Source organism: Malaya genurostris, chromosome 2, assembly GCF_030247185.1.
Source record: "Malaya genurostris strain Urasoe2022 chromosome 2, Malgen_1.1, whole genome shotgun sequence".
Lineage (NCBI taxonomy): Eukaryota > Metazoa > Arthropoda > Insecta > Diptera > Culicidae > Malaya > Malaya genurostris.
Window position 1 is genome coordinate 83,335,695 of NC_080571.1, and position 27,491 is coordinate 83,363,185.

Consider the following 27,491-nt stretch of genomic DNA (forward strand, 5'->3'; position numbering starts at 1 on the left):
TTGCAATCAAATAGATATAGGTACTCACAGAGAAAAGTCTATTCTTTTACTTCTCACTTTTTATGAACCTGTACAAATCTGTATTACAGTTAGGAAATCTGTATAAAATCTGTACTCTGATTTAAATCAACGTAAAAATCTATACAATACAGATAAATCTGTATAAATGGCATCTCTGGCTTTGCATTTTGTTTTTTGAAGGACTAATGCCTAAATAAAAACAATTTCTGTTTTGTTTTGTTGTTAAGTTTACCAAATTAACTGTAGAGTAAAATTTAAAATTTAAAACGAAAGGTAACGAAAACTGGTTCTAAAAATATCGTGTGTGTCTTATAGTTGGCAGCAGGCCATTTTTAAGAAAAATTCGGGCATTTTGAGCCTGAGATTGTAATAGTGCAATGTTTTGTTTTGATTGCTGTCGCCATTACTAATTAATAGGATGAATAAAGGACCAACGATAGGATGAATAAAAATCCTTTGAGATGGAATTAGGAGCAGAGTAGTGAACATATCAGAAGTGTTTTTAACTGATTTTTCGAACATTATTCTAATTTCCAAGGAATGTGAATCAATTCTCCATGTGGAGCAAGGCGAAATAAGCAGAAATAGAAAAATCATAGTGATTTTAGTGGTTAAATCAGGTTTTTAAGGTAACGTTCTTACAAATGAGATGAAATAGGGAGCCCTTACCCTATAAACCTATGTAATATCCGCAACTCAATCGATTGAGCTTGCACAACTTCAATATGCTCTCAACCGCTAGTATTTGTTGTTGTTGTTGTCTTGATGAATTCGCCTATCTGCAACCTAATAACTTCCGTTATTGACTACAGAACTAATTACGGTTTGAAGGGGAACAATCGTTTGTGCCTTCTTCTCATGTACGGATTATGATTCTACACGGAAACCCCTGCGATATCTATATTGCTAAAATATTAACTATATTTCCAAAATTAAATTTCAACCAAATGAAACGAACAATTTTTTTTCTTAACATTCATGTCTAATTACAAAATATTAGAAACAACGTGATGTACTTAAAGTTTCCGCATGTCAGGAAGTATCTGGCAATATTCTTGGAACAATTCGTAACTTCGGAACCGTAACTCGTATTTAAATTTTAGTTGAACTCCATATGCAACTATAGCTAAATCGATTAGTAAATCTGAAAGATGTTTTCGAAATAATTTTCGGATCACTTTAATTACAAGAGTCACCCTGATGTCACCAACGATGGCTTATTTCATGCGGATTACTAGTACTGACGACATCACAACTGTCTGTTTGTACCATAAAATTGTGGATTCAAAACACTGTGCAATGCTATTAGCAGTGTGGAAAAATCTTACTCCAACTGATGATTGTAATTAAAGAGACGAATCGCTGATGAAATACAATATCAGAATGTCGAAATTCATCAATTCAACTGTCAATATTAATATGAAATAATTTGGATTGATATTTGAATGCTAATTGTAGAGTTATGATAGCAAACTTTTCCTGTTTGAGTGTAGGGTCATGTCTCTACAATCACACATATCATTATGAGGATGAGTAAATGTGTAAAGATTTATCACGAATACTCTCAACCAACTGTTGGAAGGAGTATTTGCGCAGAATCCATGCAACACATTTACACAAAATGAACCAAATAAACTCTGTTCTAAACGAAATCGTTTTTCCCACACTAGTTCTGTTATGTCATTTGTTTAATGCACATGTGCTTTTTCAACGATGATACTTGCTAGTTTGTAATTGTGTTGTTTTGTTTTTCTATGGCTGTGTCAGGACTCTAACAGCTGATTGTCGCATATTTATGTTGATTCGATTAAAATTATGAGTGGTCTAATTCATTGCATCAGTTGATGAATTACCCGGAACTGTTACGTTAACCGAGTTTGATTCGATAAGAAGATGAAATCATACCCGGTTCTGGAGATCGCAGCCGACTTGAATTACCTCTCCTGCAGCGCGCTTATCTACTTTGGTAGTACTGCACTGACAAACAAACTCAGATTGTCAGGTTAAATATCACTGACGGTAGTGGCACCGGCATCATTCACAGGAACACACTCGCAGCAGGCGTGCGATAGCAGCTAGTGTAGGGCAGTTGTAATGGAAGCTGCCAAGGTTAGGTTGTGCAACAATCCGCGCCAGGATGCCAGCCTATTTTCGGTACTGACGTTCTGGTGGACTGTCGACATGTTCCGACAGGGTTCGACCAGGACACTGGGGCTGTCAGATCTCTACCGACCGCTGGAGGACGATTTCGCCGACAAGCTGGGGGATCGACTGGAAGAGTAAGTTATTTATGTTTCTGTGTGTATTTTTTGTTTGTTGTTGTCTTTCACAATCAGTCCATCGTCAGCTTGGTACTTGAGGTGAATCCGTCATACGAACAGTCGTTATAACCATCGATTGCTGTGTTATGCTAGGATTAATATCTTGTCTTATTTCCATGCATTTTTTCTAATGCAATACTTTCAAAGCTACCTCAATAGACCAATTTGAATTATATGAGTCATGTTTTAAAGAGCTTTGGGTGATTGCAGTGTTCTGAATTTACGAAATACCCGTTGCGTTTATAACGCAAGCTAGTGATAACAATGTTTGTTATATGATTGCAGATTATATCGTGTGTATCTACGATAGTTTCAATTTATGATGACCCCAGATATGTTCGGTAGGAGCTTTTAAGAATGAAACATCATAAAAATGACACACTTAGAGAACAGATTGCAGGCTCAATTTTAATAAAGCCGTGTATCCGTGTGTGAATCAACATATCTGAAATTTCTCTGAACGTTTGATCTAAATTCCTGCAAAGATTCAGGTAAATTTGTAGCAAAATGATGTCTGACGGAGTGTGAAATAGTATCGCTCATTTAATTTGTTTGTTGATTATGGAAAAAAATATATTTCCAGCAACATTCTTCTGGTTGCTACAAACAAACCTCGTAAAGAAATCTCTGTGCAACACAAATTTTGCGAATGGCTCTTGATCGATCGAAATGGAAGTATTACGCCCAGCTCGGATTTCAATATTTTTCCCGGTACGGGTTATTCACGGCAAAATACGATTACTACCCGTACGACCTTAAGCTGATATACGCACCGGTCGCACAGTGGTTCAAAAGACCAATTTCGCGATCTTAATTGATAACTCATTAAAAACGTGGTTTTCGAGGTACAATATCTTCCGCAAAGTTACTCAGAGGGGCTAAGTAACTTCGACAAAGTTGTTTAGAAAGTTTAGAAAGTGGCCTTAACCTTTTTATATCGCGGACAACAGGACAAAATATATAAAACCGATGGTTTGCCGAAACGCAAACAGGCAGCGTACAATTTTCCATTTGAAAAGAACTCTAAATTCACGCTACAGGCTCATAACGATTATTGACGGTAGCAGAAATGTTAAACGGATGAGAAAATGACGGTTAAATTGAAATGGCATAGCAGTGGGCATCATTGGAATGCGTGGAATGAAAACTTTTTCTTCTTCTACTCTAAACTTTTATTTTCTGCACTTCATTTTCTGCTTTGTGTGCTTGTTTCTGTACTTTCTGTGCTTTTTTCAGAATTTGTTCCTGTACTTTCTGTAACTGCTCCAGTATTTTCTGTATTTAGTCCTATAACTTCTGTACTTATATCTGAACCATCTGCACATTCTGTACCTTCTTTATTTTTTCCTGAACATATCTTCTGTACTTGTTCCTCTTATTGCTGTATCTGTAGCTGTCCCGGTGAAATTCTCACAACTCAAAAATTATCTTTGGATGGAAATTATTTCGAATATTCTAAAGTCAGAATAATCGAACGACCCTCATAATTGCTTGCGATCAGTGAAGTAGAATGGTATTTTTCTCGCACAGTGATAAATATTATCCTTCATGTTCTGTAAAAATGAATCATCTCACAATTGTTTTTGATTCGATCTCAACATTTTCCCCCAAAACAGGTATACTTCACACTTTAAAGCAGTTTTTTTCTGCTCTTAAAGGTCCCAGATGATCTAAGCAAAATACAATCAAAATCAGTTTGACAGTTTATGAGCAAGAGCAATCGTTCGAATAGATAAAATATGTCGATGAGTTCCCAAATCTCGGTTTCGTCGATGAAATTTAATAACAGGAGGCAAACGGGATGGTTCGAGTACATTGAACGAAACTGTTCATAGCCACTCAAATCCTACTAATTTGAAGTTTCGAAATACTCTGGGTTGATATAATTCGAATCGCGTTTTGGCCAATTGAAGACGTTTCGACTTGCAATTTGAATCAATTGATGAGATTTGGAGTTTGTTTCGAGAAAAAGTTACACAAAATCCCGTCCAAAAAATCCTTGAATGGTATAGCATGGGAAATGCTTATGGAAAATTTAAGCCGAGAAAATGTCCTTCTAATTCGAATAGAATCGTTTCAAAAAGTAGATAGCCGAACAGTTTTGGTGTTTGTGTTAACGGTCTTAATTTGAAGTGGTAGCACACCTCAATCCTGTTGTCTCAGTGCATTGTGAAAGCAATAATTATATCTATCAAGAAGATACAATTCACATTTCTGGAATTTTAGGAAAATAACGAATCGTAAAAAAACGTTTATCATTTTCTTTTCTTATAGTCGTTTTATAATTTGGCGCCATGTGTAAACATGTGATTCGAAATAAAGAAACACGTGAATCAAGTAGGCTCAGTGAAATTTGTTGCACAAATCAGCTCGTTTTACGCCAAATGGTTTTATTAATAATAATCTAGTATTCATATGTTGCTCTCCAGTGGGCAGCAGCATTGCATAACTCGATACGTGTCAAACAATCATCGCACGGAACGACCGAAATTAGCTCTGCGCCTAATTCGTATTACTGTTTTTGAATTAGTTGATTTTAACAAAAAAAAATTCCAAAATAACTATAAAATTAGTTAAAATTTAGAATTTACTGTGCTGAAAAAAACTCTTATTTTTAGAGAAAGTTGGTGAATATTTTGGACACAAACCAGCAATATTTCAATCCAACACGAAATTCTCATTGACAACTAATTTCGTTATTAAAATCAGAAACTTTGATTCTATTTATCTATCACCGTCATTACTGAAGGACAGCAGTGTCAAAGCAAAACAATCCATTAAAAAGCTAAAAGGGACAGTCTTGTTGAAACTGCTCGCAAATTGTTTAGATGTTTTTCGCATGTGCTACGATATATCCCTATATAATTTTCTAAACCGATATGTAAAAATGACGTAAACTGTTAGTGGAAAGTGTATTTATTCAGAATTTGTGCGCAGTTAAAGCGATTGTGGGTAATAATGTTTTTACGCGAAACAGTGAAGTGAGTTTCGAATGTTGCACTCTAATTGTACACGTCAAATGATGTTTTTTTGTATCTTCTCATTCCGGGCTACGCCGTCCGGTGTACTACTTGTATTCGGTTTTTGTTTTCCGAGTGCTCAAAGTTTTCAATGAGAGAGTCGATTTCGCGAAGTCGAATGAAGAAAACAGCGATTTAGAAGTAAAATTTTCAAAAAGAAGTTTATGTTTCGCTTATGTCTTTTTCTCCAATACAACATCGTATTTATACCTGCAAATATAGAAAAGATAACCGCGACTGAAATTTTTTTCGGTAGTAGTGTGCCATCTAGTGGCTAGTAGTCATTAACGTGTTAACGAACGCCATATAGCTGCTAATTGCAGAAACCAATTCAACCATTTATGTTGGTTGAAAACAACGTTTTATTTCTCTAATTCAAATAAAAAATTAGTTGAATGGATATGAAGCGTGCCTTAGCTAAGAAATGACAGCACGTTTAATTGGTGAATTCAACTAAAAATATAGCCATTTCAACAAATATTTTATTATTACTAAGAAAATTAGAATTAAAAAATCTAAATTAGCAAAAGTAAGATTTTTTTAGTTGTCTCAAAAAATAACTAACTAAAATCAGAAAATCAACTAATTTTTTCGCCAAAATGCTAATTTCGGTCTTTCCGTGCGGAGATCTAGCATGCATTGAGGGGATAATTTCCAATTTTAAACGAACCAATTTTCTAGTTTTTCTATAGTTTCCCGAAGGATTTTCCTTATGTACTATAACCTAAAACCTCCGCATAAACGTCACCTAAAAATCATTTGAAGATCGGCCCACGCATACCAGAGAACATTAGCTACACACACTTTTTTCGCTATTATATATATATATATATATATATATATATATATATATATATATATATATATATATATATATATATATATATATATATATATATATATATATATATATATATATATACATATATATATATATATATATATATATATATATATATATATATATATATATATATATATATATATATATATATATATATATATATATATATATATATATATATATATATATATATATATGTATATATTCAATTTGATATCTGATACACAGTGAACCAGAGGTGGTAACAAGCCTATTTTTGCACAGGAGAATGTGAATCAAGATTTCCGAATGTGAATCAGAAAACCGAACACGAATAAAAAAATTGGGTAACAAAACAAAAATGGCGATTAGTTTTTAAATGGTGGGAACTGTATATTACACGGAGTAGCAGCATACGCGCTCTTTTTATTGCGAGACAAATTTGTTCTCATTCTCAGAAGAAAACCATGCGCAGGCGAAGAGCATTAGCTGCTCTCAAAAACTCGTTCGCGCATTTAAGTACCGCGGCAGAAATGGATGTACAACGCTCCGTTCGGTCTCAGCGCATTTAGCCAAGAACGGAGTTCGAGTGCGCCATTCGCATGAGAACAGGTGTAGTGACTTGTGCTAATTAACTCTCCGACAAGTCCCCGACCACAATGTAATATTCGTACAATTTTGTAATAATATTAAACCCTACATTTTTTGGAAGTTGTGTTTTCCGAGACTTGTTAAATTACTTTCCTTGGCGTGCGGCACAATTGTTAATAATTAGGGTTTCAAAGGCGGGGGAAAATATCTGTAGCTTTCAATCATTCTAAAGTTTTTTTTATCTACTTCTTGAAAATCCTGATGCGATCTTTCTGGAAAAAAAACTTGGAACTTAAAAATCATTTAAATATGATCTAGAATTAAATATAGTAATCACGTAAGTAATTTTAATTATATTAAACTACTTTTCAAACCTGGAAATATTGATAATTGAAGTAATTTTTGACGCTTTTATGATTTTGATTCCGAAAAATGTTTTAATAGGCATATATTATCGAACCTAATTCGTCTAGATGAAAATATATCTGAATTCTATACAATTACATTAAAATGAAAGGTTCGTCTTCAACATCCAGTACGCAAAAAAATCTTTTAGATCTCAAACAACATGTAGGTTAAAAAGTGGACTGCAAGCGCAAACGTTTGAATAATACAGCAAACTGCTTTGAATCTGTTCGATAAAATACATAACATTCAATATGTGGAATGAATCCCGCAGCCGAGAGAAACACTTAGAAAGTTTCCATGCAAAAATCATCACATTTGTTCTGAAAGTATCGGCTAAGATTTTATCCGGTTATCCCATTCAAAGTGGAAAAATCAAGAACAAACCATCATTAAATCGTAATCTCTAGCAAAGACGATCGATTGAGATCATTCCCAATAAAGATTGATCTATTTTTTTAAAGATCAGTTGATCAGTGATCTTTGAATCACATCGATCAAAATCAATATAGTGATTTTGAGCTACTATTTTCACTGATTCCTGTAAGATCGAATTACTGGACGATTCGATCAGCTCTGAGCATTTTGGAAGAATATCACATATGAGCAAAATCAGACATGAGTGCCGATTGATTTACATCTAAAATCATTGATCCCAATGAGGGGCGTGAAAATTAGTGACATCAGTAATCCTACAGTAATTTTAAACTAAGGATAACGCGTGTCAATGAGACTTTTAAAATCGTGGAAAATTGCAAATTTTGCATCATTGGGAAGTTTAGTGATGGGTGACAAGGAATATTAAAGGAGTTTGTACATCAATGATTTTTGTCAATTTATATGCATGATGGTACTCAAATTGGGGAAAATCGTCAATATGTAACTTTCAGGAATGCTCGTTTAACAGTCTTTATCACCGAAGTTGGGAAAAATTCCGGTTTCGTTACGGCACGGTTTACGAAGTTTCAACACATGTTATCCTTTAATACAAACCGTATTCTATTTCGCAAACTGTTGTTTAATTGCAGTAAAATTAATACTAGATGAAAGGAAATGAATGCTAGATGAAGGTTTTATGAAAATAATCAGATTGGATCGTAATTCAATTCATAATGGTTATTTTACAGTTTTCGCTGCGCAATATCAACACGCAATGTAAAATTAGTAAAAAAAATATACCTCACCAAATAGTGACAAAAGACTTTGTTTACTTCCAGACTTCGTTTTACTTACAGCTGGTTGATGCTGATGATAGTGTTCATGCACTATCTATATTAAACCCAATGAAACGCTATTTGACATGAATTTGATTTAAAGAGGTAACTGGAGCGCAGCATTTGACGCAGCGTTTCAATGGTGCGTTTGAATTGGCGTAGTCAAATCCTGCACTCCTGTTACTTCTGTGTATGATGTTCAAGCTAAATAGGGTAATATTAATCAACTCCATAGCACGCTTTGTGACGCTTTGACATGTTTTTCTTATAGTTATAATTATTATTCATCGCAGCATGTATGTTAATATTTTTAGCTGTTTTGCCTTTCTCATATTGAAAGGCTATGCAATCACTGTGAAAACCGACTTTTTAACCGAGGCCTGGAGGGCCGAATGTCATATATCATTCGACTCAGCTCGACGAACTGAGCAAATGTCTGTGTGTCTCGGAGACGGCTGGTCCCATAACCTGCTATTCAATTTCATCCTGATCCGACTTCCGGTTCGAGAGATATAGGATGATATGTACAAAAAATAATGGAAAATGTATGCACTCACTTTTTCAGAGATGGCTTAACCGATTTTCACAAACATAGATTCAAATGAAAGGTCTTGTGGTCCCATACAAAATTCCTGAATATTATTTGAATATAATTTGAATTTGAATTCCTGAATATTATCGGAATTATGGCGTAAAATGTGCAAAAAATTGTGAAAATAAGTGCACTAACTTTTCTCAGAGATGGCTGAACCGATTTTCACAAATTCAAATGAAAGGTCTTTTGGCCCCATTAAAAATTCCTGAATATTATTTGGATCCGACTTCCGGTTCTGGAGTTATGGGGTAAAATGTGCAAAAAATGAAAATATGTGTTCTGACTTTGCTCATAGATGGCGCGACCGATTTTCACAAGCTTAGGTTCAAATGAAAGGTCCTGTGGTCCCACACGTAATTCCTGAATTTCATCCGGCTTCCGGATCCGGAAATATATGGTGAAGTGTGTTAAAAATTTTATAAAAACCGTAGAATGTTTTATAAATCGACCTCAAATCTTCTCCAATTGATAGTTTTTATCAGTAGACGGTCAAACAAACCGATTTTGGTTATTCTTTTAAGAATCGAAGAAAACTATTTTGAAGAATACCACAGTATTATATATGATAGTATGATTTATATGAGAAAGGCATTATTACACCACTAGGTGGATTAAAATAGGTTTTTTTTTATGCTGTTTCTGATGGAGCGGAGTTGCCATAACACTTTCGAAGCCATTGCTTCGCTTGAACGGTATTTTTCCCATCAAGAAGCTGTGTAAAATTAACACACGAAATTGTTTTTGATTCGTTGTTATGAAAATAACAAAAGTAGCGTCCTCTTAACACAATAACTCACAAACTAAATAATAAAATATCATCAAATTTTACCAGCTGTCTTTTAAAGATTAGTATTAACTGAAAAATTGTGACTGCAACAAAACTAGCACCATCTATGTGTTAGATTCCGGGACTCATCAGCTCATGTGTTATTGAAAATTTTACCATCAATTCCTAAAACATATTTCCGATGGTATGGAGAAGAAATTATGTTGCTGCGTTGAATCAAAGACATCATATTAACAAGATATCCAGCTCTAACATTTGCCGAACAAATCATTGGCATCCTCCTTTTTTGCGAGCATGGCGCCCTCAGGCGAGTCCGCATCGAATCTCGTACATAGAAATAGGGGAGAGAAATATCAAATTCATGCGCGCCAAAATAGCAACGATATCAGATATCAAAGATATCAGAAGGCAGTGTGTTTATAATTGTGCATGAACACTTGACCATGAAAAAGCTCTTTACAAAGCGGGTGCCGCGGTTACTCACAATCAATCCAAAACAACAACGTGTTGTTGATTCAGAGCAGTGCTTGGCCATGATTATAAGTAATAAATCAGATTTTTTCCCGTCAATATGTGACAATGGATGAAACAAGGATCCATCACTTCACTTCGGAATCAAAACGATAATCATCTGATTAGACTGCAGCCAGTGAACCACGCCCGAAGCGTCCAAAGACACAACAGTCAGCGGAGAAGGTTATGGCTTCGGTATTTTGGGATGCACATGATATAATCTTCATCAACTATCTTGAGAAAGTAAAAATAATAGCAAAAAAGCACTGTTTCACCAAGACAATACACAAATCGATGGCAACAATAGTAAAATTGAACAAATTACATTTCGAATTGCTTCCTCATCAACCATATATAGTCCAGATCTGACCCTCAGTGACTACTGGCTATTCGCTAGTCTAAAAAAAATGATCGCCGGTAATAAATTAAACTCAAATGAAAAAACAATTTCTGAATGAGAAGCCTATTTTGAGGCAAAAGATAAATCCTTCCCCGAGCATGGCATCGAGAAGCTAAAGAAAACAATCGATTTTTGGTAAAAAAAAGTTTTTTTCTTAGTTAGTCAAATTCATGTCAAAAGTTTTCCCGATTAAAAACAGTCTCACATTATGAAAAAATGATTTTCACTAACCACTCAAAAACGTAATTTTGAAACATAAAAATTTAAATGTGACTTTCTAAATGACAAGAGAAAGGTGTTAACACCCAACAAGATGGATTTTGGCACGTTTTCTGTACTACTAAAACAACTTATCAACAGAAATGAATTGGTTAGACCTTACTTCTACAAGTAACTGTTTTCGAGATATTTTGACATGACATTCAAAGAACTCATATATCTGTTAAATTTGACTAGAACGTTAGGAAAATTTTCCAAAGCACTTAATATTTTTTTCATTTACAGAAATTGGCAGAAACAGCTCCAGAAGTCACACAAAAACTCGAAACACAAACCATCTCTGGTGAAAGCAATATTCCGTACATTTCGGCGTGATTGGATTTTACTATCCACGATCACCGTCTTCGGAGAAATTATATTGAGAATAGCTCAGCCAATTTTATTAGGAAGACTTCTATTATATTTCAGGTAGTAAACCTTTCAGAATTTACAACAGCAATGTAAAATTATGATCTAACAATCCACAGGCGGCAGTCCGACATAACCTATGAGCAGGCACTATACTACGCAACGGGTATGGTCGCGACCAAGGCCGCCAGTATCATCCTGGACAATCAGTATTCGAGCATCACCTGTTTGACAGGAGTCCGCACAAGGACAGCCGTTTGCAGTGTTCTGTATCGGAAAGCTTTGAAACTTTCCCGGAATGCCCTGGGAGATACGTCTGCCGGAAAAGTCGTCAACCTGATGTCCAACGATGTGAACCGGTTCGACATTGTTGCATATCTGGTGTGCTACATGTGGTCCGGACCTCTGCTGACGATAATTGTAGTAGTTTTGCTGTGGTTTGAAGTGGGTTGGGCTGGTCCCTTGGGGATACTAGTCATCTTTTTGACGACGCTATTTCAATGTAACTATATTTCAACAGTGAAAAATTGAAAATATTCTATTGATTCTTCACGTTTTTCACGCAGCATTCTTCAGCAAACTGACATCGCGTTATCGCCTTAAAACGGCATTGAGAGCCGACGAACGTATTCGGCTTATGGACGAAATTCTATCCGGAATTCATGTGATCAAAATGTATGCTTGGGAAAAACCATTCTCCAAACTCATATCGCATGCTAGACGATCGGAACTGAAGATGGTACTTAGGAGCGGCCTAATTCGGGGTCTCTACATGACGTTTCAACTGTTCACTACCAGAGCGGCACTCTTCGCGACCATGATCGCATTACTACTGATGCAGGAAGATCTTACTGCCGCCAAAGTGTTCGTGGTTGCAAGTTATCTAAACATAGTTGCATATACCATGTCCGGAATGTTTGTCCGAGGCGTAGCGGAAATAGCCGAAGCACTAGTTGCCACCCGGAGATTACAACGATTTTTAGAGTACGGTGAAATACAACAGCAAATCGAAAAGGTATTGGCGAAGGAAGTTTTCTGAATAGCTTTTGACGATTGTTTGGTTTCAGAATGACAAACAAAGTCTTGAATTACCTCCAGAAATAGCCGTTTCTTTCCGGTCGGTGACCGCCCGATGGGATGCTGCTTGGGAAGACAATAAGAATCGACCACCGACGCTGGACAATTTGAGCATAGATTTCCCTAAAGGTAAATTAATTGGGATCGTTGGCAGTATTGGCTCGGGAAAATCCTCAATTCTGCAAGTAATTCTCAACGAACTGCCTGTCGAATCCGGCGAGATTATTTCGAATGAAACTTTTTCTTACGTCAGCCAGGAGCCTTGGCTGTTTTCTGGAAGTATTAAACAAAACGTTCTCTTCGGCATGCCGCTGGATCAGAAACGATACCGATCAGTTTTGCGTGTATGTGCGTTAGAGGACGACTTGAAACAATTTTCGAACGGTGATGAAACGTTGGTTGGCGAGCGAGGAATATCGCTCTCCGGTGGCCAGAAAGCTAGAGTATGGTAAGAAGATATTTGGACTCTTTACAGGGTCCGGCATTCGAAGTGTAACCAACTTCAGACCTTCGAGCCTGGCGTCAAGGTAAATGCGACATATTATCGGGAAAGTATTCTGGAGGGTGCTTTGAAGCCGTGGGCAGACAAACATTTCGGTGCCAGACCATGGACGTTTCAGCAGGACTCGGCACCGTCTCACAAAGCTCGAGTGAACCAAGAATGGCTGAAAAACAACGTTCCGAACTTCATCACGTCCACACAATGGCTCTCGAATTCACCAGATGCGAATCCAATGGATTATTCTCTTTGGGCCATTTTGGAGAGCAAAGTCCGAACTAAAAGACACACCAGTCTCGAGGCGAGTGGGCCAAAATACCTGCAAGTCACATTCGGGCAGCTTGCGATTCGTTTTTTGACCGTCTCAAGGCCATAGTCAAGGCAAAAGGTGGTCATATCGAGCAAAAGTGAATTAATTCTGAATTTTGTATTATTTTTACACATTTTGTACTTTGAATTAAGTAAAAGTAATTTTCCAAACTGAATTTATTGCCATTTTAATTGGTTACACTGCGAGTGCCGGACCCTGTAACTTTATCATATAAGAACTATTTAAATTTTAAATTATTTCGATTATTTGAACAGTTTAGCACGGGCGGTTTACAAATCATCCGGGGTCTACCTGTTGGATGACCCGCTGAGTGCCGTTGATGCTCACGTTGCACGGCACTTGTTCGATTTATGTATTGGAGCTAAAGGACTACTCGGTAGACAGAAAGCAACCCGAATTCTGGTTACCCATCAAGTTCACTTCCTAATAGAGTCCGACTGGATCATCGTTATGAATGAGGTGAGTGTGCCAAATCATTACGGTTATAAAATGATCATGTTGCAATTTTTAGGGCAAAGTGGAGGCTCAAGGCACTCCACATGATTTGATCACGAAAGGAATAGACTTGCTCAATTTCACAGAATCTGATGAGCATGAAATTCTGAATGAAGAATTCCATTTGAATCGACAAATATCCAAAACTTCGACCAATTCATCGCGGTCCGATTGCAACGATATTTCTGAAACGATTGACACTGACCGGGAGGTCCGAAATGTTGAACAGACTTTCGAAAAGTCTTCGGAAAATACTCATCCCAACTCTTTGTTTCTGAACTACGCGGCCGGAGCCGGAAATTGGCTGGTTCTTACCGGATTGGTAATTCTGTTTTTGGCTACACAACTCATTGTTAGCTTTACCGACTACTGGGCATCGTTTTGGGTCTCTCAAGAGGAGTTGAGAACGTATATTGGTGTCCTGAATGATACCATTATATCCGAATCAGAAGCTCCACTTAGCACAGAGATTTGTGTTTATGTACAGACTGCTGCGGTCACTGCTATATTTGTAATTGGGTTGACAAGGTAGGTTGAAGTCTTGTTTAACATTAAGTTGTTTTTTTTTAAATAACTATTTATTGTAATATGAGTTAAAATTAAATTATTAAGACTTAAATTGGGTGTTTAGCCACAAATGGTGACTTTTCAGCCCTATTATATACATGATTTGGTTATTACCATGAAGACATCATCTGCTTCCGCAATTCTGAGATTTTTGTGTAGGGAAAATTCTAAACCTACTTGTATTGTGTAATGGGGAAAATGAACTTATATACTAACTTACTAACCAATACAGAGAGCGAATCGATTCAATTGAAAATTGCAGCGATTTTTGTCAGAATTTACTTATAATATTATGTGACATTACATCTAATGGTTCTATATTTGTGAGTCTGTGTAGCTCATTTGTACTAAACCAGGGAGGACGCTTCAAAATCATTTTCAGAATTTTATTCTGAATCCTCTGAAGCGTTTTCTTCCCTCCCGTTGTTGATGGGCTTGACGGTATTGCAAACATCATCAGATACGATTAATTATTGTTACAATTTAATATAAATATGTGTTATAATTTTTAGTTTAATTATTGAGTTTATTGAGTGAGGCATGAAACGATTTGAAAAAGATGTTGATTACAATACGCTCCAACAGCCGGGGTTGGAGAGGCCGGTAGGGCTTAACTGAGCTCTTTTTTATGTTTCATTTTCATACTACCGGTCCCTATTACCAGTGTGAAGTGGAAGTTAAGTGGAGTGAACGTACCCCAGTCAGGTTTCACACGATAACGAAATAGTTGAATGGTGAATTAAGTTCATCTTTGACGTTTATTCTGTGAGGTTGTGTTGTGCTCGTGTGGGATCTGATGAATGAGGTGATATGTGAGTGAAGTGTAAGTGAAGTGGAATGCAAGAACGGTAATAAAGGCCACCGTTTCAGCTCAGGACCAACGATCGACCAATAGAAGAGATAGAAATTGGGTGACGGCACCTCCATTCATCTCAAATCCATTAGTCATTTCATATATGAAAACCATTAGTTAGAGCGAGATCTGTTGTGTTTATTCGATAGATTGACTTCGAGAGTAAGATGAAATTACGAGTATTTCGCGTCACTATAACAGCAATATCGTACATATTCTGAACTACTTTTATGCTGTATTGCTTATCAGAGTTGAAGCAAAGATTGTGTATTTGATTTCATCACAATTCATTTATTGAAAGTTGAGTAATCGGTAGAATAATATGGTGACTCTATTAATGAAATGACTATTGGCACAATGAATTTAGTTAAAATCTATTAGAATAGAAATAGTAAATCAATGTTACAATGTTTGCGTGTGAAATACATATTTGTATATATGTATATGTATGTACACATGTGTGTGTATGTATGTATGTATGTGTGTATGTCAGTATGCCTTGGTGCCTGTATATATTTATACATGTATGTATGTATGCGTTGTATCAAACCGTATATGGTGATACATTTCGATTGTGAGTGAATAAGATGTTGATTACATTACGCTCCAACATCCGGGGTTGGAGAGGCCGGTAGGGCTCAATTTAGCTCTTTTTATGTTTTATTTTCATACTACCGGTCCCTATTACCAGTGTGAAGTGGAAGTTAAGTGGAGTGAACGTATCCCAATTGGGTTTCACACGATGACAACAGGTGAACGGTGAATCAAGTCCATATTTGACGTTTATTGGTGGTTTGTGTACAATGGATTACTGTGGAATGAGATAGAATATTGTAGAATAGAACGAAATAATAATAACTTAACTAATGGACAAACCACTGATAGCTGTCAAACGATGTTCATCCAGTTTGTATTGTGAGGATGTATCGTTTGGGATCTGATGGATTCGATGATGTGTGAGTGAAGTGTAAGAGTAACTGCATGCAAGAATGTTAATAAAGGTCACCGTTTCAGCTCAGGATTAGCGATCGACCATTAGAAGAGATAGAAATTGGGTAACCATACCCCCATTCATCTCAAATCCATTAGTCATTTCATATACGAGAACCATTTGTTATAGTGACATCTGTTATCACTGTTTGATATATTAACTTCAGAAGTAACATGAAATTTGGAACATTTTGCTTTGCTAAAACAGCAGTATTGAACCATTTCCGAGCTACTACTATGCGTTATTGCTTCTTAGAGAAGAGGCAAAGACTTTGTATTCGGTTTTATCACAATTCATTTATTAAAAGTCGAGTGATCGCTAAAATAACATGATGACTCTACTAATAAGATAACTATTGGCACACTAGTTTTAGTTAGGATCTATTAGAGTAGAAATAGTAACTCAATGTTGTAATGCTTGCGTGTGGAATACATGTGGGTATGTATGCATGTGTGAATGTGTGTAACTGTGTGTGTATGGATGTGTTTTTGTGTGTATATACAATATACATTTTACCGTGCCTTTGAGTGCGTTGTACCAAATTGGTAGTGATGCATTTCGATTGTTGGTCAGTGTACACCAGATGCTCAAAAGTGCCTGAGCGGATGGTAACACTGTCAAGGATCAACCAAAGACAACTAAATATGAACATGCTGTAGCAATACTTATGGGACCCAAGTGTCTTACTCTTACTCTTTCAGTCGTAGACCACGCGGGTCTCTGCTGTATACAGGAGGCGTCTCCATTCAACTCGGTTCATTGCTGTTCGCCGCCAGCCTCGGTAGCTGCGAAGGGTCCGCAGGTCGTCCTCAATTTGATCGATCCATCTTGCCCGCTGTGCGCCTCTTCTTCTTATACCGGTCGGATCATTGTCGAGGATCATTTTAACCGGGTTGTTCTCCGACATTCTAACAACATGCCCGGCCCACCGTAACCGCCCGACCTTGGCCGTTTGGACGAGGGTTGGTCCTCCCAGCAACTGGTGCAGTTCATGGTTCATTCGCCTTCTCCACGTACCGTCTTCCATCCGCACTCCGCCGAAGATGGTTCGCAACACCTTCCGTTCAAAAACACCTAGTGCGCGTTGATCCTCCGCAAGCATTGTCCAGGACTCGTGCCCGTAGAGGATAACCGGTCTAATCAGCGTTTTGTAGATAGTTAACTTCGTACGACGGCGAATTTTGCTCGATCGAAGCGTCTCTGAATTTCTCTGCTGGTGTCATTATCGGCAGTCACCAGTGAGCCCAAGTACACGAACTCGTCGACCATTTCGATTTCATCACCACCAATCAGAACTCGTAATGGATGGCTGACGTTATCTTCTCTCGAGCCCCTGCCTTTCATGTACTTTGTCTTTGACACATTGATGTCTAATCCGATCCGCTTGGCCTCAGCTTTTAGTCCGATGTACGTATCTTCCATCTTCTCAAAGTTGCGTGCTATAATATACCCAAGTGTCAATATAATTTAAATAAAAATGCATGTTCTCAGTTTTTTCCGTCAAACCATCATGACCGGCCGTACAAAGATGTCATTAAAAAACACTAATCCTTTTTTGTCTCTCTTTTTTTTCGGAAATGGATGACTGAGCATGAACAAGAAATCCGGAATAAAGAATAAGATACTCAAGAAAAGCAGGAACAAATGTGATAGATGTGGAGCTTAAAATTGGAAAATAATTTAATTAACATTCTTAGGAAATCTTAGATACAAAATGGAACATCGGTAAGAATAAAATCACCACTGCATACAACTAACTTTTACATTTCAGGGAATAAAATAACATCAGCAAAAGTGCGGAATGGAAATAAAATAGAAGGACAACAAAAGACACTTACGAAACACAATTGAATAGAACACTGGAATTAAGGTAAAACAGAATATAAACTATGACCAAAGGTAAGAAAACCAACATGAATAAATAATAGAAACTGGTGGGTAATAATATAATTTTCTCATATTGAAAGAGGCGTTTATATGGCGCGCATGCGCTAATTCGGCCTGATACAAATTAACGGGGAGGGCAATACGTTTTGGACAGGGCTGCAAAAAGCTGATTGAAACCCTTTCCCCACCAAAATGTAATATAAGGAAACTATAAGGAATCCTTTGAAGCGTTTTCTTCCTGGTTCAACAACAACATGACCAAATTGGTACTGCATAAGGCATGGCTGGTCTGAAAATTTGTTTATAAATTAACAATTTGTTTTTTAGACAGAACTTAGAATTTCTGTTTATAAGAGGATATAAACATTGAATATATTTATTACACTTTGCCTGGATTCCTTCAATGTGATCCTTGAAAGTGAGTTTTTTGTCATACGTTAAACCAAAGTATTTAGCTTGATCAGACCATGTCAATTCCAAGCCATTCAATTTGAGAATGTGATTATTGTTTGGTTTAAAAAAAGAAGCTCTTGGCTTATAAGGAAAGATAATTAATTGCGTTTTGCTGCATTTGGTTTAATTTTCCATTTAGACAGATAATCACTGAAAATATTTAAACTTCTTCGTTGGCGACTGCATATCACTCTTAGATTTCTACCTGTGGCTAACAGACTTGTGTCGTCACAGAATAGCGATTTCTGACAACCAACGGGTAGATTTGGAAGATCAGAAGTGAAAATATTATACAAGATTGGAGCTACGCTCGAACCCTGCGGAACACCGGCTCGCACGGGTAGCAATTCTGATAGCTAACCTGAAGAGTACGATCAATTAAAGAGTTTTGAATCATTTTGATCAAATAAATAGGAAACTGGAAATCAGACATTTTTTGTTATTAATCTTTTGTGCCAAACACTGTCGAATGCTTTTTCTATGTCTAGAAGAGCAACTCCAGTGGATAACCAAGAAGATTTATTTGCTTTTATCATGCTCGTTACTCTGACAAGTTGATGAGGAGTTGAACGTTCATGACGAAATACAAACTGCTCTGGTAAAAAAATTGAATTCTCATTTATATGAGACATCATTCTCAACAAGATAATTTTTTCAAAAAGTTTACTGATAGAAGAAAGTAAGCTAATTGGTCGAAAACTTGATGTTTCTGTTGGGTTTTTATCAGGTTTGAGGATAGGAATTACTTTAGCGTTTATCCATCTTTTTGGGAAGCAAGCTAATGAAAAACACTTGTTAAAAATTTTAACCAAGAGTCTCAAGGCAACATCGGAAAGATTTTTAATAAGAGTATTAAAGACACCATCATTACCAGGAGCCTTCATGTTTTTAAGTTTCCTAATAATTGACTTAATTTCATCAAAATTCGTCTCAATAATGTTATCTTGTGATAACACTTACGTTGAAATATGATCATATTTCAGTGAGACTTCATTTTCAATAGGACTCGCAACTTTCAAATTAAAATTTTGGACACTCTCGAACTACTGAGCAAGTTTTTGAGCTTTTTCGCAATTTGTAAGAAGTAATTGATTTCCTACCTTGATAGCAGGAATTGGTTTCTGAGGTTTCTTAAGAACCTTAGAAAGTTTCCAGAAAGGTTAAGAATAAGGTTTAATTTCGCAAATGAGTAAATCTATGTTTAATTTCTTTTTGTAAATCCTCAACTATGAAAAACAGCAAGTTCACGAGAACGTTGATATTGTCGTCGACGACGATTTCTAGCTTCGATAATGTAATGATTCAAATTATCAATTCCTGTGTCGATGTCCGCAGAATTTTCTAAAATAGTTTCATGATCCACATGGTTTTCAATGTGAGATCTGTAATCCAACCAATTAGCTTTATGATAGTTGAATATAGATCTAATTGGATTAATTATAGCTTCGTTGGAAAGTCTGAATGTTACAGGAAGATGATCTGAGTCAAAGTCAGCATGTTTAATCGGTTCACTACAAATGTGACTTTGATCTGTTAGAACCATATCAATTGTAGATGGGGTTTTCACGGAAGAGAAACGAGTCGGATTACTGGAATGAAGAACTGTGAAGTAACCAGCTGAGAGTTGATTATGTAGTATTTTACCATTACGGTTATTTTGTCTACAATTCCACTGAACATGCTTAGCATTTAAGTCCCCTATTACGAAAAATTTCGGTCGATATCTTGTGAGTTTTTGCAAATCGCCTTAAAAGAAATTTAATTGTTCGCCGGTGCATTGGAATGGCAAATATGCTCCAGCGATGAAATAAATTCCATAAATGGTTTCAACTTCGATTCCCAAGCTTTCAATAACTTTAGTATTGAAAGAAGGTAAAATTCGATGTTTAATTTGCCGTTGGACAAAAATGGCAACTCCACCACCCATTCCAGTAAACCTGTCAAATCGATGAACCACATAATGTGGATTACTTTTCAATTTGACATTTGGTTTAAGAAAAGTTTCTGTCATGATGGTAATATGAATTTTGTGAACTTTGAGAAAATTATAAAATTCATCTTCACTCGATTTCAAAGATCGAGCATTCCAATTTAAAATATTCAAATAATTATTTAACATCACTGTTAAATTTTAAATTCATTATAATATTATTTGCAAATTGCCATCCGATTTGAAATGCTTCAAAAAGTGATGAAGTCGAATTCATTCGGATGATCATTTGAAAAAGTTGATCTAGTAGGTAGATCATTTTATTTTCAGTTATATCGCCTAAATCGACTTCATTTAAAGAAGCGAATGGCATTGAAGGAATATTTGTAGGTAGACTGCCATTAGAAGAAGATGATTTGGCCGATCTACCTATTAATAAATTGTTTTCGTTAGAAAATGAACTGCAAGGCGTTCCTGTGTTTTGATTATTTACACAAGAAGAATTGAGTGGTAGATTTCTACCTGTTACACTAGCGTAACTGACATTAGAAGAAGATGATGACGAGGTCGATCTACCTGTCAATAAATTGTTTTCGTTAGAAGACGAATTGGAAGGCGTACCTCTTTCTTGTTTCAAATTCGAAGAAATAAGTGCCTTAGAAGAATTAGGCGTGGCATTTGTAACGGTTTTTTGATTTTCAGGTATGTTCTGTAAGTTTAAGGTCGTTGATTTGACTTGTTGTCTAAGCGAACGAGCGTTTAAATTTTTTTCCTTGACGTTTCAAATAATTGGATTTATGATTTCCATCGCAATTTGAACATGAAAATTTATCAGTGGTTTCATTCATTGGACGTCTTTCGAATGCGATTTACCACAATTCAAGCACCGTATATCCATATGACAATTTTTGGTTCCATGACCGAAGCCTTGGCAACGACGACATTGCGTTAAGTTTGCAATACGATTATGCCGTTTATAATGTTTCTAATGAATTTTAATGTGGGAAATGAAACGTACTTTTTCTAAAGTTTTCAAATTGTTTACATCACTTCGATTGAAGTGTATTAGGTAAAGTTCATGGGAAATTCCAGAGCGTGGTTTAGAAGTACCATCCGCTCTTTTTTTCATAAGTATTACTTGGGAAGGGGCAAAACCAAGCAGTTCATTATTAATTTCATCAATACTTTGATAATTTGATAAGCCTTTCAATAGAGCCTTGAAGGGTCTGTCTGATTTTATATTTATGATTTATATATTTATTATATGAATGAAATTTATGAAGTTTCTCGAACAAATATCGGATAAGACGTTCATAATCTTCCAATCCATCAACCACGACTCGACATTCTCTTCTTCGTCCGATTTGAAATGAGACTTTTACTTCCGGGAGAAAAGTAGAAAACTCAGTACGGAATGTTTTGAAGTCGGAAATCATCACCGTCACTGGTGGCATAGATTGATGTTTCTTCCCTGAACGACAAGCGTCCATTTTGGGAATTTTTGAAGAATTTTCTTCTATGTCGCTACAATCGAATTCAGGAAGAATCTCGAAAACATTGTTAGACGGCATAGGATCAACGGAAGGGAAATCCGTCCGTTGTCTTTTATTTTTACATTCAGATTCTATAAGATCGTGAATGTTATTAGAAAAATGTTGAATAACGGATTGTGATTTATTCCGTATTGGTTTATTTTTAGCCTTAGGCTTGTTGCCTTTCCGGTTGGACGCAGGCATTTTTGAAATGAATGAAATTTGAAATTAAATTAATTAGTCTTCGATTAGACTCCTAGTTCGGAAAAGTCTCAATAAAGACTGATTAGTTCGAAGAATAGTTCTTTGAATAGCTAGCTTTAAAAAAGGCTGATTAATTTCTTAGTCTTGAAAAAGACTGATTATATTAGAATATCACTCATTGTATAGCCTTGAGAAAGGCTGACTAATTGATAGTCTTTGAAAAGACTGTTAGTGATTCAGGTAGCCTTGAAAAAGACTGAAGCCTTGAATAAATGAAACTCTAGATATCCAGAAAAAATTTCCAGGAGTCAAGAGCCATACGCGTGCGGTGCGAACGACTGTTCAACACCGACTGAACATTAAGTAGTTCGTGAGTAAATGTATATTACATATCGTTGCAGTAATCCCTTCAATTCAAACACCATTGCCTGAAATCCATTCATCGTTATCCTGCCCTTCCTTAATCCCTTTAAGGAAAGTTTCACGTCTGGTAAACTTCATATCTTCGAGTCTGTTCCCAGTAAATTCGAACATCGGACGGATCGCGCACGGATGCTTACGATTGCGTTTCGAACAAGATTGACGTTTACATTATGTATCGCTAGTGCAAAAGAACCAAAACAATGAACACGAATATCTTGGAACGGGTATGACATCAAGGGTTAGTCGTTGTCTTTCATGCCGCCCATCCGGATTCGAGTCCCAAACCCGATCATATAGGGTCAGAGTTTTTCTGACACAATAAGGCGAATGACCTCAAGGTTAAAACCTGTTTAATAAAAAAAAATAAATGTTCGATACTCTTTATCACACTCTCTTTTGAGCTAGTAATACATAATGTAAACTGATATAAAGCTTTTAGGTTGCCGCGGATAATGCAAATGGTGCAGAATTCGATGTCAATATTTCATAAAGTCTAATTCAATGAGAGTTTCTCTTTGTTTACTTTCACATCTGTTTACAAATTCTTAATATTCACGTTTACTTACAAAATATTCATGTAGAATGAAAGCCAATATTTTCATCTTTCTAACAGTATCAGGTATCCAACGAATATTTATATGATAACGCGAAATAATCGAAAGTGAAACTAAACAAAGATGACGGCCTCATCACAGCCCTACGATCGGGCCCATATCGTACTCAATCGGGACGATGATCGTACCGATACGGCTTGACAGAATTTACTGGGAATGCTTGCGTTTAAAACAAGATTGACGTTTACATTGTGCATCATTGTGATACCAAAGCAAGAGGCGAGCGTTTTGATGCAAATGGGTTGCCAATTATTTATTTGTTACGATGATACAGGGTCATCCATCTTTTACGGCGGTATGTAAACGCTGAATAACTTTCACATTTATCAACCGAACAATTGCATCAGATATGTTTTGGAAACGTCATTTCAGTACAATTTTTGCCATGTATCGCTTCACACCGAAACAACGCGCTGAGATAGTTTGGGCCGGGATTTGCGTGAGAAAGATCTAGATGGTTACTGGTTGCCACACTGCAAATGCAAATTCCCAGGACGTCTGGTGCCAAAAAGACATTGGCTGGCCACCTCATTTAAAAGATGGAGCACTCTGTTTCAAATTTAGTACAAACAAAAGTAATGTTATGCTGTGTTTCGACATTAAACTGAGTTAGGCTGTGCGCATACCTAAAAAACAGTTTTTCTTGAAAACACGGACGATGCACTCCGCTTACGTTTCAGCGGTAGATTCAAAATGGAAGGAGGTGGAATCCAAGGATTCGTAATTTTGATTATTTTTTCTATGTCAGATCAATGTTTTTCATTATATATCTTCACCCTTCATAATTTTAGAAAGAAAATATTCAGTGAATTAACTCAACTATATTCTAAGGCGGAACATGAATATTAAAGACTGTCCCAGATAGTATGGACGCACTTTGATTTCGCTGTAAATAATTCACAAGTGTTAGATATTCACATTTTATTCGATATACTGATAATATTAGACTACAACAACAGAATATTATTCTCAACATTTGCTACTTAGCCATTGTAGACTAGCTAGCGCATCTTCTTGCGAAAGTTCCTCAATAAATTCCGTACAGACTTCTTGGTGACAAGTTTTGACACTTTTTTCCAACTGTTGAATGGTCTCGGCTGCCGAGACATGTTTCCTAAGATGTGCCTTGGGTCACCCAAAATTCCTCAATTGGTCGAAGTTGTGGGCAATGTGGTGGATTCATGTCTTTTGGGACGAAAGTGACATTTTTGGTAGTATACCATTCTACCGTTGATTTCGAGTAGTGGCAAGAAGCAAGATCTAGCCAGAAGACAACAGGACCTTGTGGCTTCGAATCATGGGTAGAAATCGTTTTTGTAAACATTCCTTGATGTATATTTCGCTGTTCATTCAAGAAATGGTGATGAAGGGTTTCGAAATCTTACCGCAGCTACAAATTGCTTTCCAGACCACAGCTTTCTTACCAAACCTTTCGACTTCAATCGATGTCTCAGACTAGTTCAACACTTGCCCTTCTCGCACCGTATAATATTGTGGTCCCGGCAAGGATTTGTAATCGAGTTTCACGTAGGTTTCGTCGTCGATGATCATGCAGTTCAAATTTCCAGCAAGAATCGTATTGTACAGCTTTCGAACCCTCGGCCTGATCGATGCTTCTTGTTTCGGACTACGTTTTGGTTGTTTCTGCTTCTTATAGGTTCGAAGATTCAAACGTTCTTTAGCACGAAGAACATTTGACTTCGAAGTGCCCACTTATTTGGCCACATCCCGAACTGAAACCTCCTTCTTTTGCTCGAACGCCTTCAGTATACGTTTATCCAACTGAAGGTTAGCAGGACCTTCTTTTCGACCCGTTTTCGGTTTACCCTCAAAGTTGTTATTCTCACCGAACTTCCTTATTGCATTTCGCACGGCTTTTTCACTTACTCCTTCCATTTTTGCTATCTTTATCAGTGACAGTCCGCGTTCTGTGTACCATTTGTACACCATTTTTCGACGTTGTTCTGCTGAAAGTTCATGCATTTCGGAACAAACTAATGAAAACGAATAAACAACTGCACAAGTGGTTAGAGAAGAGTGTAAACAACAGGACGCAACCATAAAAATTGACAGATTCTGAACCATTGCGAAATGGCAGCGGTTTTTGGTTGCGTCCATACTTTCTAGGATAGTCTTTACATTCAAAATGTCAACTTGTGGATAGCTATCTTTTGATATAGGGACACAAGAGTCCCTAACTGTTAAATTGAAATATTCTGCCACGGCCTAAAATATTCACATCTAAAAAGCAAACAGCTTTATACTCGTTTGATTCCTAAATAATCTCATCTAATCTCGCACAATCACTGACAAAATTTGACTGTGTGGTTATGGATGATGAAATAATTGTAAAAGTAGACTTCAGGTAGTCGGTCGCTTTTATTTTGATTTTTATACCGTATTAGGATCGCCGATCATTTCGAGGCTAAAAATTCGTCGAAGTTTTCTAAAAAAGGGCATGGTAGCATGAGGATCTTTTAATAATCTAAGCAAACCTTTTTTATTCCAGAGCTATTGGCTTTTATCGCTCCTGTGCCCACGCGTCACAAGCCATCCACGATTGGTCTTTCCAGGGTTTCATCTCCACTACCAAGCAGTTCTACGATACCAACCCCGCCGGACGTATTCTGAATCGATTTTCAAAGGATCTCGGTTCCATGGATGAGATGCTTCCGAAGGCAATCCTCGATGCTGCACAAGCCATTCTGGCCATCATCGGTGCCATGTTGGTGATTCTGGTGGTGCAGCCGTTTTTCATAATTCCGATACTGGTGTTACTGATGATTCTTCTGTACGCCCGGAAGATCTATTTGAGAACTTCCCAGAACACCAGACGGCTAGAGGGAATTAGTAAGTATAATCACTTTCAATGTTCAATAGCACATTTCAAAGATTCTTTTCAGCTCGATCACCAGTCTTCTCACATATCTCTACCACGCTGAACGGATTACCAACGATCCGTTCCTTCGGCGTACAGAAACTGCTGATCACAGAATTTGACCAACACCAGAACGTAAACACCGGTGCGTACTTCATGTTCCACTGCGGCCGTTTCGCGTTCGGAATGGTACTGGATCTGATATTTTTCACATTTTTGATCATTGTTACGTTCAGCTTTCTACTGCTAGATACGAGTGCTCTGGGCGATAAGGTCGGTCTAGTGGTGACTCAGATCACTGCCCTCGCCGGAACGTTACAGTTCGGGGTGCGACAATCCGCACAAATGTTCAACCATCTAATAGCAGTTGAACGTCTGTTGGAATATAAAAACTTACCCGCAGAACCGCAACCAATAGAGAACGCAAAACAAGTACAAAATACAAAGTGGCCTTCGAATGGGCGGATACAGTTTTGCAATGTGAGCTTCAGGTATTTCGAGGGAGCGCCCCTCGTGCTTCGAGATTTGAATTTTGAAATAAAGCCAAAGGAAAAGATAGGAATTGTCGGTCGCACAGGTGCCGGAAAATCTTCGATCGTTGGTGCTCTGTTCAGAACGGCGATCGTCGATGGTCACATCAAGATTGATGATGTTGATACCGATCAAATAACACTAGAAACTCTTCGGTCCAACATATCCATCATTCCACAGGATCCAGTACTGTTTAGTGGAACTCTGCGCAAAAACTTGGACCCGTTCGAAAAATATTCCGACACTGAACTGTGGAGAGCTTTAGAGCTGGTAGAACTGAAAGATATTGCCAGCGGGCCCTCGGGTCTCCAGATGTTCGTTGCGTGTGCAGGGTCTAATTTCAGCGTTGGCCAACGCCAGCTTCTATGCTTAGCCAGAGCGATTCTACGGAACAATAAGGTTTTGGTTTTGGATGAAGCGACTGCCAACGTTGATCCGGAGTAAGTTCAGAGGCGTTCCGGCTATCGAAAAAAATTTAAATTCATTTTCATCCCATTTTCAGAACTGACCGCCTAATACAGCTCACAATCAGAGAACGTTTCGTTGATTGCACCGTAATTACGATTGCTCACCGTCTCAATACGATCATGGATTACGATAGAGTTTTGGTGATGAGCGACGGAAAAGCGGTGGAAATGGGTACTCCATATGAACTGTTACAGTTGTCCGAGGGAGTATTTCGAGATATTGTTCTCGCGACGGGAGCCGTGGAAGCGGAAAATCTTATCAATATGGCTAGGAGATAATGAATATGTTATTGCAACCTATTTCTAGAATGCCAATTAGAACAACTCGTTGTACAGAAGTAGTACTTACTTTTAAAGTTACAGTGTATACAACCTGTTTAGTTGTTATCTATGAGATGTAAAAACCAGAAATGATTATTTAATAGAACGAATTTTCAATAAA

The 27,491-nt window shown here is 37.1% G+C and overlaps 1 protein-coding gene across 1 annotated transcript; it reads left to right on the forward strand.

Annotated features, from left to right (window-relative positions):
- The first annotated feature begins 1,705 nt into the window (after positions 1-1,705).
- Positions 1,706-27,491, forward strand: LOC131428361 (ATP-binding cassette sub-family C member 4-like). The gene is made up of 10 exons (XM_058592264.1): positions 1,706-2,300; positions 11,195-11,377; positions 11,437-11,819; positions 11,884-12,332; positions 12,385-12,842; positions 13,479-13,683; positions 13,736-14,247; positions 25,683-26,023; positions 26,077-27,022; positions 27,085-27,491. The coding sequence occupies exons 1-10, from the start codon at positions 2,116-2,118 to the stop codon at positions 27,326-27,328; spliced, it is 3,906 nt and encodes a 1,301-aa protein (XP_058448247.1). The 5' UTR covers positions 1,706-2,115; the 3' UTR covers positions 27,329-27,491.

Excerpts from the sequence above, each read along its gene's own strand:
- LOC131428361 (XM_058592264.1), top strand. The coding sequence starts at position 2,116 with ATGGAAGCTGCCAAGGTTAGGTTGTGCAACAATCCGCGCCAGGATGCC. Across the intron at positions 11,378-11,436 it reads AGACTTCTATTATATTTCAG|GCGGCAGTCCGACATAACCT; the intron begins GTAGTAAACCTT and ends AACAATCCACAG. Across the intron at positions 12,333-12,384 it reads TACAACAGCAAATCGAAAAG|AATGACAAACAAAGTCTTGA; the intron begins GTATTGGCGAAG and ends GTTTGGTTTCAG.